Source organism: Moschus berezovskii, chromosome 8 (genome assembly GCF_049115385.1).
Source record: "Moschus berezovskii isolate FMDL1 chromosome 8, NW_MosBer_1.0, whole genome shotgun sequence".
Taxonomy (NCBI): Eukaryota; Metazoa; Chordata; class Mammalia; order Artiodactyla; family Moschidae; genus Moschus; species Moschus berezovskii.
In genome coordinates, this window is record NC_142467.1 from 42,235,236 (window position 1) to 42,251,711 (window position 16,476).

Consider the following 16,476-nt stretch of genomic DNA (forward strand, 5'->3'; position numbering starts at 1 on the left):
CTGGAGAGCAGGATGCAGATTGACGTATGGCTGTGCATTTGGATTTGGGAGATGTGCTTGAAGTCCCACCTTACAGACCTAATTTTTCATCTTCAAGGATGTGCCTATATTCTTCATCCAGACTCTCTGGAAGCTGGAGGATATCTCTGCTCTTCAGCGTTTGTGCTTAGGAAATGGAGCATGATTATCTGGGGAAGAGTTCTACTTCTCTGTGGGAGGAGGAGGCCAGTTCCGAGGCCTCTAGACTGGTTCTGTCCTGAGAATGAAGCCACGTTCACATTTTTATTCTGATTTTAAGAAGGTAAACTTTAGTCTTTCTCTATTTAGCACTCAGTGACATACACACACCTTTGCTTGGTACCTTGAATGCTGAATGAACAGGCTTTTGGGCACCCTGGAGCAAATTACAGGTCTTGCTCAAACTCACCTGGGAGCAGTTATTGGGTCAGTGAATCCCTGGTTTTTCTAACAAGAGTCTCCATTGTACTGGGCTTGAGTTATGGATTCAGTTCAGTTCAGTTAAGTTCAGTCGCTCAGTCGTGTCCAACTCTTTGCAACCCCATGAATCACAGCACGCCAGGCCTCCCTGTCCATCATCAGCTCCCGGAGTTCACACAAACTCATGTCCATCGAGTCGGTGATGCCATCCAGCCATCTAATTCTCTGTCGTCCCCTTCTCCTCCTGCCCCCAATCCTTCCCAGCATCAGAGTCTTTTCCAGTGAGTCAACTCTTCGCATGAGGTGGCCAAAGTATTGCAATTTCAGCTTTAGCATCAGTCATTGCAATGAACACCCAGGATTGATCTCCTTTAGAATGGACTGCTCATTGGGAATTCTTAGCTTCCTGTCTCTCTTACTTTCTCTTCCTTCATTTAACAAATACTGTGCATACCAGCCATGTGGCTGGCATTGGGCTAGGTCCTGGGTGTTCTGGAAGAGTAACGGCAAGCAAGACACTATCTGCTATCTTGGTGCTTGCTCAGTGGAGGGGAAAGATAGGCCACTCATTGTTGACCAGTGTGGGGCATGCTATGATGGGGGGAAGTAGAAGGTACTGTGGGAGCACGGGGAAGGGAACCTACCCTGGCTCAGGGGTTGGGGATGCCTTCGAGGAGGAAGTAAAGTAAAAGGAAGAAGTAGGGTGGTGGTAGAGGGGTGGTAGAGTTGGTTTATACAAGGGTGAGTTCCACCCAGTGCCAGTAGCAAGAACAAAGGCCTTTGTTGATGATGAAATTAGAATAGAAAGCAAGAGGAAGGCAATGGTCCAGGTGGACAGGGGAGAGTCCTTGAAGGGCCTTGTAGCTTCATTAAAAGGGCTGGTGTGTATCTTGAGGGCAACAGGAAGCTGACAAAGACTATTTTAAAAGCCATATAGTGACAGCATCCAAAGCATCTAAGAAAGATTACTTAGTCTGAAGTTTGGAGGATGGATTGAAAGGGGCAAGACTGGTGATAGTAATCAGACCCATTCAAAAGCTTTTTTAGAATCTGAGGGGGAGATGATAGTGATCTAATTTAGGGAAGAGGTTGCCGATACAGGCAGAACAGCTCAAATTCCAGAGAGATTTACAGGGTGGCTCATGGAGACAGAGAGGTGGGCTGAATATGAGCTGGGGAAGAGGATGGCTTCCAAGGCCAATCTGAGGTTCCTGACTTGAGAAAGTAGCAGGACAGTGGTTTGAGTGCCAGGGTTTGTCCTTCCTGGTAGCGGAACCTTGGATAAGCCACTTCTCTTCTCAGATCTTTAGTTTTCCCATTAGTTGAAGGTAACAACCCCTAGTCATCAACTTCGCAGGCTTGTGGTGGTTGGGAATCCGCTGACAAAATCTATGTGAAAAGTAGCATCCTATACTCTTTCCATGACCCTAAAAGTCCTGGCAGAAGCGAAGTATGTCCTTACCCTGGTTATCTTTATAATTTGGACTCTTTGTATATAGACTTCCCCCCTTATCTACAATTCTAAGCACTTGGTCTCCCAGGAACTGGTGAGGCCTCGCTGAGGGCCTCCTTGTGGATTCTCAGATTGACTTTTGCTGAAAACAATGATGTCATTGAGTGGGTGGAGCTGAGCCAGACTCCTCAGCCAGTTTAAGGAGAATTGGGGTCTTTATGACTTCTGTACTCATGGCTGTCATCCAGGCCCCTCCGTAGTGCCCATGTGCCCCACTGCCCCCTTTTCCTCCTCCTTTCACCCCTGAGGTTACGGGTTTGCAGAAAACTGGCAGCCCCCTTGTTTTCTTCTCTTGCATCAGTCTCCCTGGAGAGAGATCCAGATGGGCCATGGGGTAGAATGGCTGTATTATATCAGGCGTGGTTTCTCTTTCCAAGTCCCCCTTCCCGGGAAAGGAAGGACAGGTCATGGGAAGGGATTCCCTTGGAGGAAGACTGAAGTGCTAGCGAAAGAGGGGATCTAAGTGCTGGGAGAGATGTTAGACTCCTTGTATGCTAAAAGCTCTTTATCTGGCTTTAATGCTGGATTGGGGGCTTCAGTAAGAATGCAAAGGTTAAACTGGCCTTTCATTTGTGTGATGACAGGAATATGGCTGTGGAAAAGGAGATTAGCAGTGTTGAGGATGGTGAGTCCCTGGTCCCTAGGCAGCTCTTCCTCTCTGCTTTCCATACACCCATACTCATGCACAGGCACCCCTCCTCCAAAGTGGTGTAGGCAGCTTGTTAGGGGAAATTGGAAGTTGATTGCTGCTCTGGTTTGCAATCGTTCTAGCAAGGAAGGAAGTTTTTGGCCAGCCCAATAGGTTGTAAAACAGAAACTTGGTTTCTAGGGACCAACTAGTAATACCTACCTTCTGTGTGGCCTGTTAGTGTTTTCAAAGTACTTTCACAGATGGCCTTGGAAAGAAAGAAAAACCAATTTCTGATTACCTGTTCAAGTTCTCAGCTGTAGCAAAAGAGACTAGCAAGAGAAAAACAGAAGTTTATTAAAGCATATACATGGGAGATACCCAGAGAAAAAGAACCGACAGTTGGCAGTCAGGCTTCTGTAGCATCTTCAACAAAAGACAATGTTTGTAGAGAAATGGTAGGAAAAAGGAAAGAGGTTTTGGGCTTCTAAAGGCAGTTAACTGTGGGAAGGTAGATATTTGGGAAATGCATGGTAGATAAAGGCTGGTTTGTAACGTTTGTTTTGTAGATTCCTCTGGTACCATCTCCAGGCTGATGGGGCCTAAAACTATCTCGGCTGATTAGATTAGCTTTTGTCTTTCCTGGTAGAAGACCTTTGAGAACTGATGTCTCGTTTTTAGGCAAATGGAAGGAGGACAGGGAACTTTCCTTGTATCTGCTGCTTCTCAGTTGCCTTCAGCTCAAAATGATCCTTTCACTAAAGTTGCACATCTGGGGTGCCATGATCTGCCACCCCTTCAGCCTCCTCTAATCCTCATGAGCAAGTTGCCGTGTGGAGGGCAGGAAAGCAGTACTTGCCTCCTTCGTACCACCTAGCACAGTGCCTGGCACATGATTGGCCTCAGTACATATTTGAGGAATGGCTGTTCCAAAGAGGCCCTGCAAGTTCATGGTCTGAGGTTCTGAAGAGGTACCACACCTTGGCCATGAATTCAGAGCAAATACATAATGAATTCAAGCTGGGAGGGACTTGACCTTCCTGAGGTCATGTGCCCTGTAGTTTGTACCATATTATGCTGCTTAATAAGCATTCATTGATGAGATTTCATGAACATCCTTCCTCTCTGCCTCCTGGCAGTGTCTGGATGGCCCAACTCTTGGATTATCTACTGCTGATGATTAGCTAACTGTATTTAGACTGATGAGTTTTGAAGCAAAATACAATTGTGTGATGTTGGTAGGTTGCTTTTGTTCTTTTTCAAATTCTACATTGATAAGAGTAGAGGGTGAGGTCGGGGGGAAGCACTGAACAGAGAGCCTGATTATATATATGAAGATTTTTTTTCTTTGCTGTCTGAAATTTATTCACCGATCCCCTTCCTCTCCAAAAAACTGCTTTAGAGAAGGGTATGAGGCAATAGTGGAGAAGGAAATGGCAACCCACTCCAGTGTTCTTGCCTGGAGAATCCCAGGGACGGGGGAGCCTGGTGGGCTGCTGTCTAGGGGGTCACACAGAGTCAGACACGACTGAAGTGACTTAGCAGCAGCAGCATGAGGCAATAGAGTGAGGGAAAAGCTGAAGAAATAAGGCTTGAGAAGGACAGGGTCTGGGAGGTCAGGTGGTCTCTTCTGGTGCCACCAATGGTGTCTCAGTTTCAGTCATTTTCACCAGGTGTCACTCATCTTGAAATTCAATGAAATGAGACCTGATTGTCCTAGTTTGTTATGACTAACTCCAGGTGACCCAACTCAGCATGCAGCAAGAGGGGAATATTTCTCTAAATGAAAACTTGGCCCTGTTTTCCCAGGAAAGTGGCAGAGATACTGGGCAGTCTAGGATGACACATGTCCACTGTGGTCTAGGAAGACTTTACAAGTTCAATCCTTCTTGACGTGTGCATTTGCATTGATTTGTCCTTTAGCTTGCTGAGAAACACTGGGCAAGGTTTATCAAAGTTACTGGGGTATTTAATCAGAGCCTAAAAGGGACCAGGAACTCACATTTAGGGCAGGTTCGTTTGTGGTCTTCGCATTTTGTCTGTTTGCTTTTATTCATGGGATGGCCTACCTACTTCCTTTTTCTCAGCATATTTTCAGAGGTCCTGTGGTTTAGAGGTTTCTTTTCTTCACTTGCCCCATGTCTTATCCCCAAAATTTACTAAAGAGTTTAACCATTGCCTCTTGCATTGACTCTTCCCTTTGGGTTAATCTGATAACTGGGGTTATTTACCATAAACTGTTTGCTAGTGCACTAGTCACTTTTTTTTTTAGCTTTCTCAGAAGTGGTAAACTTCTGAGTAGTACCCCATTTCCCCGAACTCTTCTTATCCAATTCCCTAAGTGCCTATATGGGCACTTTACAGTACACTGCAAAACAAACTTATAAACTCTTCCTGGGTGAGCCATTCTGCAGGCCTCTTAAGTCTCTGACAGTTAAGCATCCCCACCCTGAGAGGTCAGCCCTGTTTGCACAGACAGGTTATTCATCGTGGAGGCAGCCAAGAGTGAGGCCTGAAGAGGATTAAACGAAGGCCCTGCTGGCCAAAGGAGTAAACAGTGCTCATCCAAACATCCTTCGGTCAACAACACACAAAAGCCAAACACAGGACCAGGAGCTGGTCGGAAGGGGGCCAGGTCTTGTAGGAACTGGGAGAAGATGTAATGAGATGCGATCTGTGAAAAACAGTGTTGATTTAATGCATTGTTTGGATACTTCCTTAATAGAAGGAAAGACAACATGCTTTGGCTTTATGCCAGGCTTGTGGGTGGCACCATCTTGCTTTGTGCCACTGCTTCTGGAGCTGGCCCTCTGGCAGCCACGATGCTTGATCCAAGTGAATGATTGCACTAGAGGAGATCTCCTACTCTTTACATCAGAAGCAACCTTTGAAGACCCGCCTTCCTTGGTTTTCTGTTCCTTCAAAGAGAAACACCTCTGCCCAAGGAGTGCCTCTGCCTGTGGGCCCCTTATTTGGCTTTAGGTCCTTGCCTTTGGCATGTTGCTTTGTTTCCATTCCTTTGGAGTCAGAGGTGAAATGAGCACTGCTTTGGAAGTTTTGGTTCTGAGGCAGATCAAGCTCTCTCCTCCCCTTTTCTTTCTTGCTCTTTGAAAACAAAAGACAACAAAACACTGCTTACTGAATCTGTTATTTTGTCCCAAATATGGACACTAGCCATTATACTAGAATATCACTCTCTGCTTTTCAAAAGCTCTTCCCAGTGTGTGCCTGTCCTGGGTATCACCATTTCCATTTGAGAGAAAGGGAAACTGAGGCTGAGGAGCTTGTGACGTGCTTAGTATTACCTCTCTAGTTAAAAAAATATGAATATAGAAATTTTCAAACATACCCAAAAGGAGAGAGACTAGTATTATTAAAACCTCAGAAACCCATTGTCTTGGTTTGAAAATTACCTGGTTTTACCCCATGTGCCCATAGAGGTGTGTGTGCACTCAGTCACTTGTCTTAGACTCTTTGTGACCTCATGGACTGTAGCCCACCAGGCTCCTCTGTCCAGGCAAGAATACTGGAGTGGGTTGCCCTTTCCTTCTCCAGATCTTCCTAATCCAGGGATTGAACCCAGGTCTCTTGCATCTCCTGCATTGGCAGGCGAATTCTTTACCAACTGCACCACCTGGGAAGCCCATGAGCACATAGCTAGTCCTGGAGAAAATGTTAGCAATGATATTAGTAGAAGCAAATACTTTATACTCTGCAAAGAGTTCTTTTGCTTTTGTTCATTTTATTTAGCAGATATTCATAATACTTTTCTAACTTTGTATAACAATTCTATGAAGTAGATTCTATTATTTCCCCATTTTATAGATGAAAAAACTGAGTCTCTGAGAGGCTAACTAATTTGTCCAAATTCACAGAACTTAAAAATGTCGTAGCTAGTATTGTGAATGTATTTTCTCATTTGATCCTCTCAGTGGGGCTATGAGATCATAATTATCACATTGTTTATTTGCAGTCTAGGAAACAGAATTTAGGTGGCTCAAGTGCAAACAGTTCTCTTTCTCACTATTTGTATGAATACAAATAGTGAGCATTTGTCTAAGTTTTATTTATCTAATTAATGAGGGAACCAACACAATGATAAAACTGGTTTTAAAATTGGCTAGATAAGGGAAACATATATATGTGTATGTGTCTATATACATATATATTTCAATAGTGGACAGAGAATGCTGAGATAACATCGCTAAATTACATATAAAATTGGTTAATATCCAGGGGCAATAAAATCATAACCTTGAGGATTATCTTTTCTGTTAGGTGGAAATCCTTTGCATCAATGTTGTATCTTATTAAGTTTTTACAAGTTAACATCTAGTCTTACAGGATTTTACAAGAGTTGTCTTAAATAATTGTAAATAGTCTTTCAAAGCTACATTTCCCCCCGCCACGGAGTCCAAAGGACCTCAGTCAGGCCTCTTAGAGTCTGCAGTTTGTTGGTGCTCTTGTATAACATTGAAAGGCACCGCCGTGATCTTTTGCCTCAGTTTCAGGGTTTGAAATGACAACTGGAGAGTGCAACTGGTACTGAAACCAAACCTTTCTGGGCCCTGGACTTGCCCTCTAGGTCGGGCTGGTGTCATCTTTAGATTTTGAGAGGGTGCTTTAGGAGGCTAGAAATGAGAAAAAGAATTAAGAATGTTAAAATTGGTACAATGGAGTAGAATTCCCAGAGCCTGTAAAAGCATCACCTGGAAAAACCATTAAAAATATAGATTTCTGAGTCCTTCTCTAGAGACTTAAATTCTCAGTGGGGCCTGGGGTTTTATATTTTTCCACAGTATTTCCGGGTGTTGTATTACTGTGGCGAGTCCCATAATGACGGCATTAGGAATATGAGTGAGAAATGAAAGAGCCTGTGTTATCAGCACCACAGGTGGACGGGGTATGGGTGCAGCTCCCCCAGAGAGGAAAAGAGGGACCAGCACAGCTTACCTCCCAAGCACTAAAAGTGTATAAGTGCCCCAATACTCTTGAAAGAGCCAAATATGAAACAAGACCTGGGAGAAGGAGGTGTCAGTAAAAATAGCCACTGGGATGAGCAGAGTAATGTTTGTTTATGCTGAACTTGTCTGGGTAGGTTGTTTTTCAAGGTAGTTTGAAAATTGTTATCACTTTGTCTTCACCGATTTGCTTATCTGTAGTAGCAAGGTAGGGGGATTGAACTCAGGAAGATGTTTTGCAAATTTGTTTTTGTTCTGTCACTTCTCTTTCCCCAGAAGGAGTTTTAGAGAAACTTAGAGAAGCATTTGAAATTGGTCTGACAGGTCCATAGCCCTTAAGGGCTTCCCTGGTGGCTCAGTGGTAAAAAATCTGCCTGCCAAGCAGGCAATGGGAGAGTTTGATCCCTTGGTGGGGAAGATCCCCTGGAAAGGCTACACACTCCAGTATTCTTGCTGGGAGAATCCCATGGACAGAGGATCCTGGCAGGCTGCAGTCCACAGGGTCGCAAAGAGTCTATACAACTTAGCAACTAAACAATAACACATAATCATTAAAGGGATAGTTCTGGATTTGAGGGCTGTGAGCCTTGGGAAAGGTGAGTCAGGGCTGTTGGAACTTCAGTATGTTTGGGGTCTGGCCGAGTGTACAGTTTCCAGGCCACCATGGGCAATTCTGTTGTCTTTCTCTGAAGAGTGACCTTACATTTTAAGTCCAGTAGTTGGAGGACAGTTTATTTTCCCAGTTGGGTTTCAGAAGATGCAAAGAGTCAGGAGATTGCTTGAGGACTTTGTGGCCAGGGCAGCCAGGGTTTCTCCCAAAGTTAGCACTGCAGTGAGCCTTGGGATGGTGTGTGATCTCTGCCTGCCAATGGGCTTGTCAGCCCCGAGGGCACGGGTGGGAGGCACTTCTTCAGAAACTGCTTTTCCATCAAAGCCAGAAAAGGGAGGGGGCGGGGTGGGAAATCTTGAACAGTCTTTCTCTCTTCCTGGACGCACATCACTCACAACTCGTTTCCTGAAAAACCTAATACACTCCAGTGGTGAGAGACAGCTTCCTGCAGATCTGCTGAGCCAGCCCCTTGTCAGAGAGGAGATGAGAACAAGATGTGGTTGGAGAAGGTTCGGCTAGGCTGAGCTGGGCTGCTCAGGGGCTCTGCCGCCCCGTCTCTGAGGGGATTGTCTTTGGTGCTTAGAGCAGTGCCAAGGCACCACCTGGGCATGGGGACATAGATGAGCCTAGCTTGGGGCACTGGGGAGCATTTAAAAGCAGGGTTTTATGAATCAGTACAACTTCACAGATGGTAGTGATGAAACATGACCCTTCCTTTTGCTTCTAGAAAGAAGGATGACCTTCCTGGCTAATATTGCAACCCCATTTGGGGAAAGGATTATTGAGAAAAAAAGCAACTGAAATAGCGCTGAAGTCCTTACATGTCCATCCTCTTTATCTTGCCCCGTGCTTTGCTACCCCTTTTCTCTGCATATATTCTCACATCTAAGAGCCAGGAGCCTCCTTTCTGTGGGATCACATGTTCTCAAAACTGCTGTCATCACCATGAAATTGTGCCCTGGACTGCTGCTGACAGTGTTTTCCTTTTATGCTTCTGCTTTCTAATATGCTTTTTCCTTCCTTGGAGAAGGAAATGGCAACCCACTCCAGTAATCTTGCCTGGAGAATTCCATGCACAGAGGAGCCTGGCAGGCTACAGTCCATGGGGTTGCAAAGAGTCAGGTATGACTGAGCAACTATCACTCAACTATCACTTCTAATAGAGACAGAGCAGACAACTGCTTCAAAAGTGGTCTGGTCTAACAGACTTGGCTTTGAAACCTGCCTCTGACGCTGTGCTGTGACAGCTTGGACAAGTTACAGGTCTTGAAGTCACAGTGTCCTCATAGGTATGTTGTGAAGGTGAAATGATTTCACACTTAAATAAATCCACATGAGCTAATTTGATTGCAACTTTTTGGGGTTTCCTTAGCTCGGAAAGATACAGGGTGTGATGGATGCAGAAAGGTGAGACAGGTGGCTATTTCTGAAGTTTGCCTGCCTTAAAAATATGTTGCGAACTTGTGGTCTAGGGTAGTGGTTCTGCATGATAATCATTTGAAGAGTTATTACAACAGATGATTGGGCTCCAGTATCAGTTTCTGTGTTCTTCAGGCCATCTGGGATGAGGCCGGGCAATCTGCATTGTTTTTTGTTTTTTAACAATCTGCATTTTAAACTAGTTCCTAGGTGATGCTGATGCTGCTGATCCTGAAAAGGGCAGTTAGGTGGACGAATTGTTTCATGTAGACTCAGAAGACAGAATGAGGCTGGTGGATACAGATTACAGAGAAAAGATAGCTTTTGGTTCAGTGTGTAACAACTTTCTCTAACTACTGTATGTGGTCAGGAATGGAGTGGGTGGTCTGGAGACGTCCAGTGCAGGATGGCCATTTGGAAATTCCTACACAAGGTACAGGATTCATTTGTTTGTTCATTTATCCATTTATCCACTTTTTCACAGAATAAACATGCCTGGTGCTAGGAGCTGAGGAGAAGCCTTGAACAAGGCAGCCGTGTGCTCCCTGCTCTCAAGGAACACATAGTCTAGCGAGTTTGGCTTAATGATTCTTGAGGTATCTCTGAGTGCTGAGGCTATGAGTGACAGAGGCAGAACCTCAGAACAAGAAGGTGTAGAAAGATGCTCACCCTTCTGAGGACGTGTGGCTGAGAACCGACAAGAATTTGGACTCCTCTGAGGTTGTCTGGATTGCTCTCTTTTTTGGATCATCCTGGTGTTACTAGATGAATATTCCACCCCACCCCTCAACTCCCAAGATGTAGAAGAGGCTGAGGATATGTTTCCAGGAGTGCACTTACTGTGGGAACATTCACGTCTGGCACCCGGGATGAACCATTAGATTCTGAACTCCTGACTGGCCGTCCATTATGCAGTCTGAAAGGAGACCACAGAAATGGGCTGCAGAAATGAGCTCATTGTTTCCTCGCCTCTTTCAAGTGATATACTGGGGAGTTAATGGCTGGGGGGAGTTGGAAGGAAATAGGTAAATTCCGCCAGTTTTTCTCGGTTCTTCTCATCACAATCCCTGTTGAAAGCAATTGTGATAATCACTAACGTTTCCTGAGCTCCACTCTGAGCCAGGCCTGATTTTAAGTTCTTTTCATGCATTATGTAATTTTACTCTGATGACAACGCTGTTGAGCAGAAGGGTTTTTGCAGAAGAGGAAACAGGTTCAGAGAGGTAAAGTAACTCCCCCCTGGCTATAGAGATGGTAAATGTCAGAGCAGGGGCTGAAGCTTAGTCTCTGGATTCCACACCATGCCTCAGCTCCCAGCATGCTCAGTGACCACCTCCTTCATTCAGAGCAGGGGCTGAAGCTTAGTCTCTCGGATCCCACACCATGCCTCAGCTCCCAGCATGCTCAGTGACTACCTCCTTCATTCAGAGCAGGGGCTGAAGCTTAGTCTCTCGGATCCCACACCATGCCTCAGCTCCCAGCATGCTCAGTGACTACCTCCTTCATTCAGAGCAGGGGCTGAAGCTTAGTCTCTCGGATCCCACACCATGCCTCAGCTCCCAGCATGCTCAGTGAGTACCTCCTTCATTCAGAGCAGGGGCTGCAGCTTAGTCTCTCGGATCCCACACCATGCCTCAGCTCCCAGCATGCTCAGTGAGTACCTCCTTCATTCAGAGCAGGGGCTGCAGCTTAGTCTCTGGATTCCACACCATGCCTCAGCTCCCAGCATGCTCAGTGACTACCTCCTTCATTCAGAGCAGGGGCTGAAGCTTAGTCTCTCGGATCCCACACCATGCCTCAGCTCCCAGCATGCTCAGTGACCACCTCCTTCATTCAGAGCAGGGGCTGCAGCTTAGTCTCGGATTCCACACCATGCCTCAGCTCCCAGCATGCTCAGTGAGTACCTCCTTCATTCACTCATTCATTCATTCAGTAATTAGTTAACACAGCCTTCCTTTGGGTAAATGTTAAGCATCAGTATATACTGGTGAGCAAACAGCTTGGCCTCTGTCCTCCTGGGGCTTAGCCTTTATCCCCTTCAGACAAATGAGTGACTCTTCCCTTAGATCCTTGACTGGTTAGATGTTAAGGAGAAAGAGGAAGAAAGAATCTGGCAATTTAGCTACTGACCCAAACTTGCCATGTGAATTGGAGTTTCTCTACACAAACTAGGTTTTCTGCTTTGCTTTGTCTTCACATCTCCCTGTTGGGTTTCTTTTCTTCTTGTTCAAGGCTGGATGTTGAAGGGCTTGATATTGTGCAGGAGATATCATCCTTGTGGCATTTGCCTTCTGACTGTGCTCTGGGGGCGGAGGGGAGTCTGAGAGTCCAGAGTCCCAGAACTTAGAGCTGGAAGTGACTCTGGAGTGACTCTAGAAACCCTCTTCAGTGACCCTGTCTTGTGGGAAATGTCACCTCTTACAAAACCAGGGTGGTCCCTGCGGATTCCTTTGGCTTTCTGTGCTGGCCTCAGCTTGTATTTTTTTCTCTTTTTAAAAGGCAGTTTCAAATTAGATTTTCCGTTTTCAAAATAAATGCATGATAATTATTTTTTTTAATCAACCAGTTTTTCAGAAATATACAGCTTACATTGTGAACATCTTCTGTAATCCCCTGAGATCACTACCACTACCGATAGGCATGTCCTTCTCCAGCTATTGTCAATGCATGCCCTAGTGTATACTGCTATTACTTTTTCATTTGAAGAGATTTTAAAGGTACATACTTTCCTGAAATTTTTCTTTATCTGACTCCATTTTAAACATCTTTCCATGGTAAAAGATATAGATCCACTTAATTCTTTTTTGTTAGACTCCAGTTTTTAATGATGCCTTCCATTAAAAACCATTTTGCTTCCTGACCTCGATTTTCTTTAGATTCATTCTGCTTTTAACGTGGCTGAACTAGTTGAAGAATCCATTTGGCATTTTTATTTCTCTTTTAACTTTCAGAGAAATTCTAAAAGCCTTATTCAGGGTCACCTTGCCTTGGGCGAGGGATTCTTAACCTCAGCTTTTGGAGATCTGTAACAGGAGACAAACCAACATCCAGTTTTAGAAAGGAAAAAAATTATTGAAAAGGTAACACACAGAACCAGGTCTCAGGAAATCTGAACCATTAGGTCTCATAAAAGATGGGCAAAGGAAACTTCCAGAATCCTTGCAGCAGGAACAAAGGAGCAGATAAATAGCTCCCATCTGTTACATTCTTGCCGCATTACTCCATTGGCTTGGCTTGCACAATGGGCCAAGGCTAGGTAGGATACCTTGATTGTCAATCTTAACAAAACCTGCAACAGGCAGGAGGGGTTCCCTTAAAGAATGGTTGGTGTGCTGATACCAAAAGTTAGTGGATGTGCTGGAAAAATAATCAATTAAGGTATACAGTAGGGTCCATAGACCCTGGGAAATTCTATGAGTGTGTTTGCACATTATCTTCCCAGGACCCAGAACAAATTAGGATCTAATATCACTGCTTTGGTGGTCAGCAGCATCTGGATGTGGCTGAATTAAGTGATGATCCCAGTGAACACAAAATTCATAACAAACTTCATTCTGTTTTTCTTTTTATTCCTTAAGCCCTTCCATAAGGCTGCCCTGTTCCTTCTGCATGGAAATGTTTGGGGATGGTTCTACCAGGTTCAGTTAGAATCTGGCTACTGTTCCTAGGAGGGTAAAGCCTATCTTCTAAGGAGACAAATGTCTTTTTTGTTCTATTCAGGCGCCTTTTTGCTCCAGCCTACACAGAAACTCGTTATACTCCAAGTGGCGATGCTCAAACCACCACCCTGAAATCCGAGGTAAGTTCAGATCAACATAAATCTCCCAGGCAGCTTCCCTGTCCCAACCCCACCCCTAGGAAGCCAGGGGAGAAGCTCAGTGGAGACAATGCCTCCTCTGAAGGAACTATTTTCCCTGACTGAGATTCAGGGAATGAGCAGGAAAAACAACATGTGAATTTGTTGTTTCATGGATTCATAATGCTTTGCTGGCTAAAAAAGGTGAAATAAACCATATTTTAAGCTTATTGCATCTGATTAAAATTGATACAAATCACTGAATTACCCACATCCTCACAAAAATCTAAGTAAAAGAAATGATTTGCTGTTGTTTCTCCCAGTCAGGTGTTAGTTGCTTTTTCATATGGGTGTGTAAAGTTTTGTGGTCTGATTTGTCAATGTGAGTTTAGGATGTGAAGATTTTCTTATTTTGCTGCTATTTTCATATTGGCTATTTTTCTCCCTCAAAATTGAGTCTGACTGTTAGCACAGAAATTTAAGAAAAAAAAATTTTTTTAAATTCATTTATTTTTAGGTGCATTGGGTCTTAGTAGCAGTGTTCGGGCTCTCTAGTTTTGGTGCGTGGGCTTAGTTGCCGCCCATCATGCAGGATCTTAGGCTTCCATGGTGGCCTAGCAGTAAAGGTTCCACCTGCAATGCAGGAGACAAGGTTTTGATCTCTGGTCTGGAAAGATCCTCTGGAGGAAGAAATGGCAGCCCACACCAGTATTCTTGTCTTGGAATTCCCATGGACAGAGGAGCCTGGTGGGCTGCAGTCCATGGGCTTGCAAAAGAGTGGGACATGACTTAGCAACTAAATAGCAACAACAGGTGGGATCTTAGGTCTTGGACCAGGGATCGAACCCACAGCCCCTGCATTGAAAGATGAATTCTTAACCACTGGGCCACCAGGGAAGTCCCGTGCACAAAAACTTGTCATTTAAAAGCTGGTCTTTCAGTTTTAATCTTTTAGTTTGTTTCATCATGCCATTTGGTCACCAGTGGACATTTAAGCTTGTGAATCACACACATTTCATGATTTGCTAGCTTTTCCTACAGGGGACCTGTTAGAATTTGTAGGATTAGAGTGGTGGTTCTCAATTAGGAATGATTTTGGTTTAAGTCATTTCTTAAAACCTTTGTTGAATATGTTGATTACTAACATAATAAAGCAAGGAAAATATGCTTCATGATGAATTATACCAATTTTAATCAGGTGCAAATAAACTAAAATGTTCTGTTTCTTTGACCATTTTAGTCAACAAAGGATGGGAGGCTTGGCAATGTGTGGAGATAGTTCGGATTGTCATGACTGGAAGGAGGCTGCTACTGTCTGGTGGGTAGGGACTAGAGGTGTGCCAGTTACCCTCCAGTGCACAGGCATCCCTCCACAGTAGTTGCTGCTGCTGCTGCTGCTAAGTCGCTTCAGTTGTGTCCAACTCTGTGTGACCCCATAGACGGAAGCCCACCAGGCTTCTCCGGGATTCTCCAGGCAAGAACACTGGAGTGGGTTGCCATTTCCTTCTCCAGTGTGTAAAAGTGAAAGTGAAGTCGCTCAGTCGTGTCCGACCCTTAGTGACCCCACGGACTGCAGCCTACCAGGCTCCTCCATCCATGGGATTTTCTAGGCAAGAGTACTGGAATGGCTTGCCATTGCCTTCTCCTCCCCAGCAGTTACCCTGTCTTAAATGTCAGTGGTGCCCAAGTTGAGAAATTCTAGATTTGAGTGATCCTTCTCAGACTCTCTTCTTGCCTGGAGAATCCCATGGATAGAGGAACTTGGTAGGCTACAGTCCGTAAGGTCACAAAGAATCGGACATGACTGAAGTGACTTAGCACTCTCAAACTCTATGCCAAAGAGCAGGGGTGAAGGAGAAGGGACAATAGATCCAGGCAGGAGGAGCAGTGTCTTCTGCCTTTGGGGTCGGGCATCATGGGCTTTCATGGGTGCAGACCTGGGAGGTGTGCTGGGTAGGCAGCACAGTGCCTCAGTGCCCCTCCAAGAGCTTCCTGTGGAACTTGAGATTCCCGTTTTTAAAATAGCCCTGCCAATCTTTAGAATAGCCTAGAAGACAGTGACAGCCACTGTCAGTTGTTAACAGCACAGATGAGTCGATCAGATCACCCTTGCGTGAGGAGAGGGACACAGGACAGTTATGTTTTGACAGGGTCTGTGAGGTCTGAAGTAAGCAGGTCCTGCGGGGCTATGTTGGATCTTTGGGCGTGAGGATCGTGCTGCTTTCTTCACTGAGACCTTCCTGGATGGGGGGGTAGTGGCCAGTGCCTGCAGCAGAGTAGCCCATGTCCTTTCGTCTCTGGGGGAGCTGGCCAGCTGTGGCTCCACACGTTTTTCACGGCCCCTGGTTGAAACTTCCTCCCTTCAGACTCCAGTTCTCTGTCTCCAGCAAGATGGGAGGGGACGGACAAGCCTCTGAAGCCCCTCTCCATTATGACCTCACAAAGCACCCTCCTCCGGGTTGGGCTCCTGCACTTCTGTACCCAGAGCCGAAGAATGGGTCTCAGTGCATGAGTTTGCCATGAGCTCATGCTTCCTGCTACGAAAGCCCCCTCAGGGTGGCCCCCTTAGGCCGAGAAACTGAGAAGGAATGCGATGACTTCATGGCTGTTGTGTTCATATACTTGTTCTTTGTGCTCTCAGGATTGGGCAGAGAGGCTGTGAGGACCTTTGAGAAACAGAGGGCAGTGAGAGAACTTCCCCTCCTGCCCAGACAGCCCCTCCTTCCCAAAGGTCTCGTTGACCAGAGTACATCCCAGCTAAAGTAGGGGTGACTCTGATTTCCTGTTCAGTACATCCCCTCCTCCTTGGCTCTTGCAAAGCCCCCACCCAGCCCTGGGGGCTCCCAGTCAATATTATTTGGGAGCTGAAGACTCAAAAGAGAAATGGGAATGGAATAAACCACTTAGCTTCAGCTGACCCAAGTGTTGTGGCCACACTCTCCCACAAAACTTGGCTGGGGGTAGTGGGAGTTCTGGGAACCTGATCCTGCTCATTGCCAGGCCCGTGGGTTCCAGCCCTGATCTAGGTCAGGTCACTGGGGGAATGGTGAGTGTGTTCCAGTAGAACAAGTTGCAGAGTTTGGGGTCTGAAGCCAGGGTTTTTGTCTTGGC

The 16,476-nt window shown here is 45.5% G+C and overlaps 1 protein-coding gene across 1 annotated transcript in view; it reads left to right on the top strand.

Annotated features, from left to right (window-relative positions):
* Positions 1 to 16,476, top strand: part of ADAM19 (ADAM metallopeptidase domain 19) — a 96,596-nt gene that overhangs the window by 24,316 nt on the left and 55,804 nt on the right. The window contains exon 4 of the mRNA XM_055428987.2: positions 13,290 to 13,368. Within this exon, the coding sequence (XP_055284962.2) occupies positions 13,290 to 13,368 (79 nt within the window). The remainder of the gene's footprint in view (positions 1 to 13,289; positions 13,369 to 16,476) is intronic.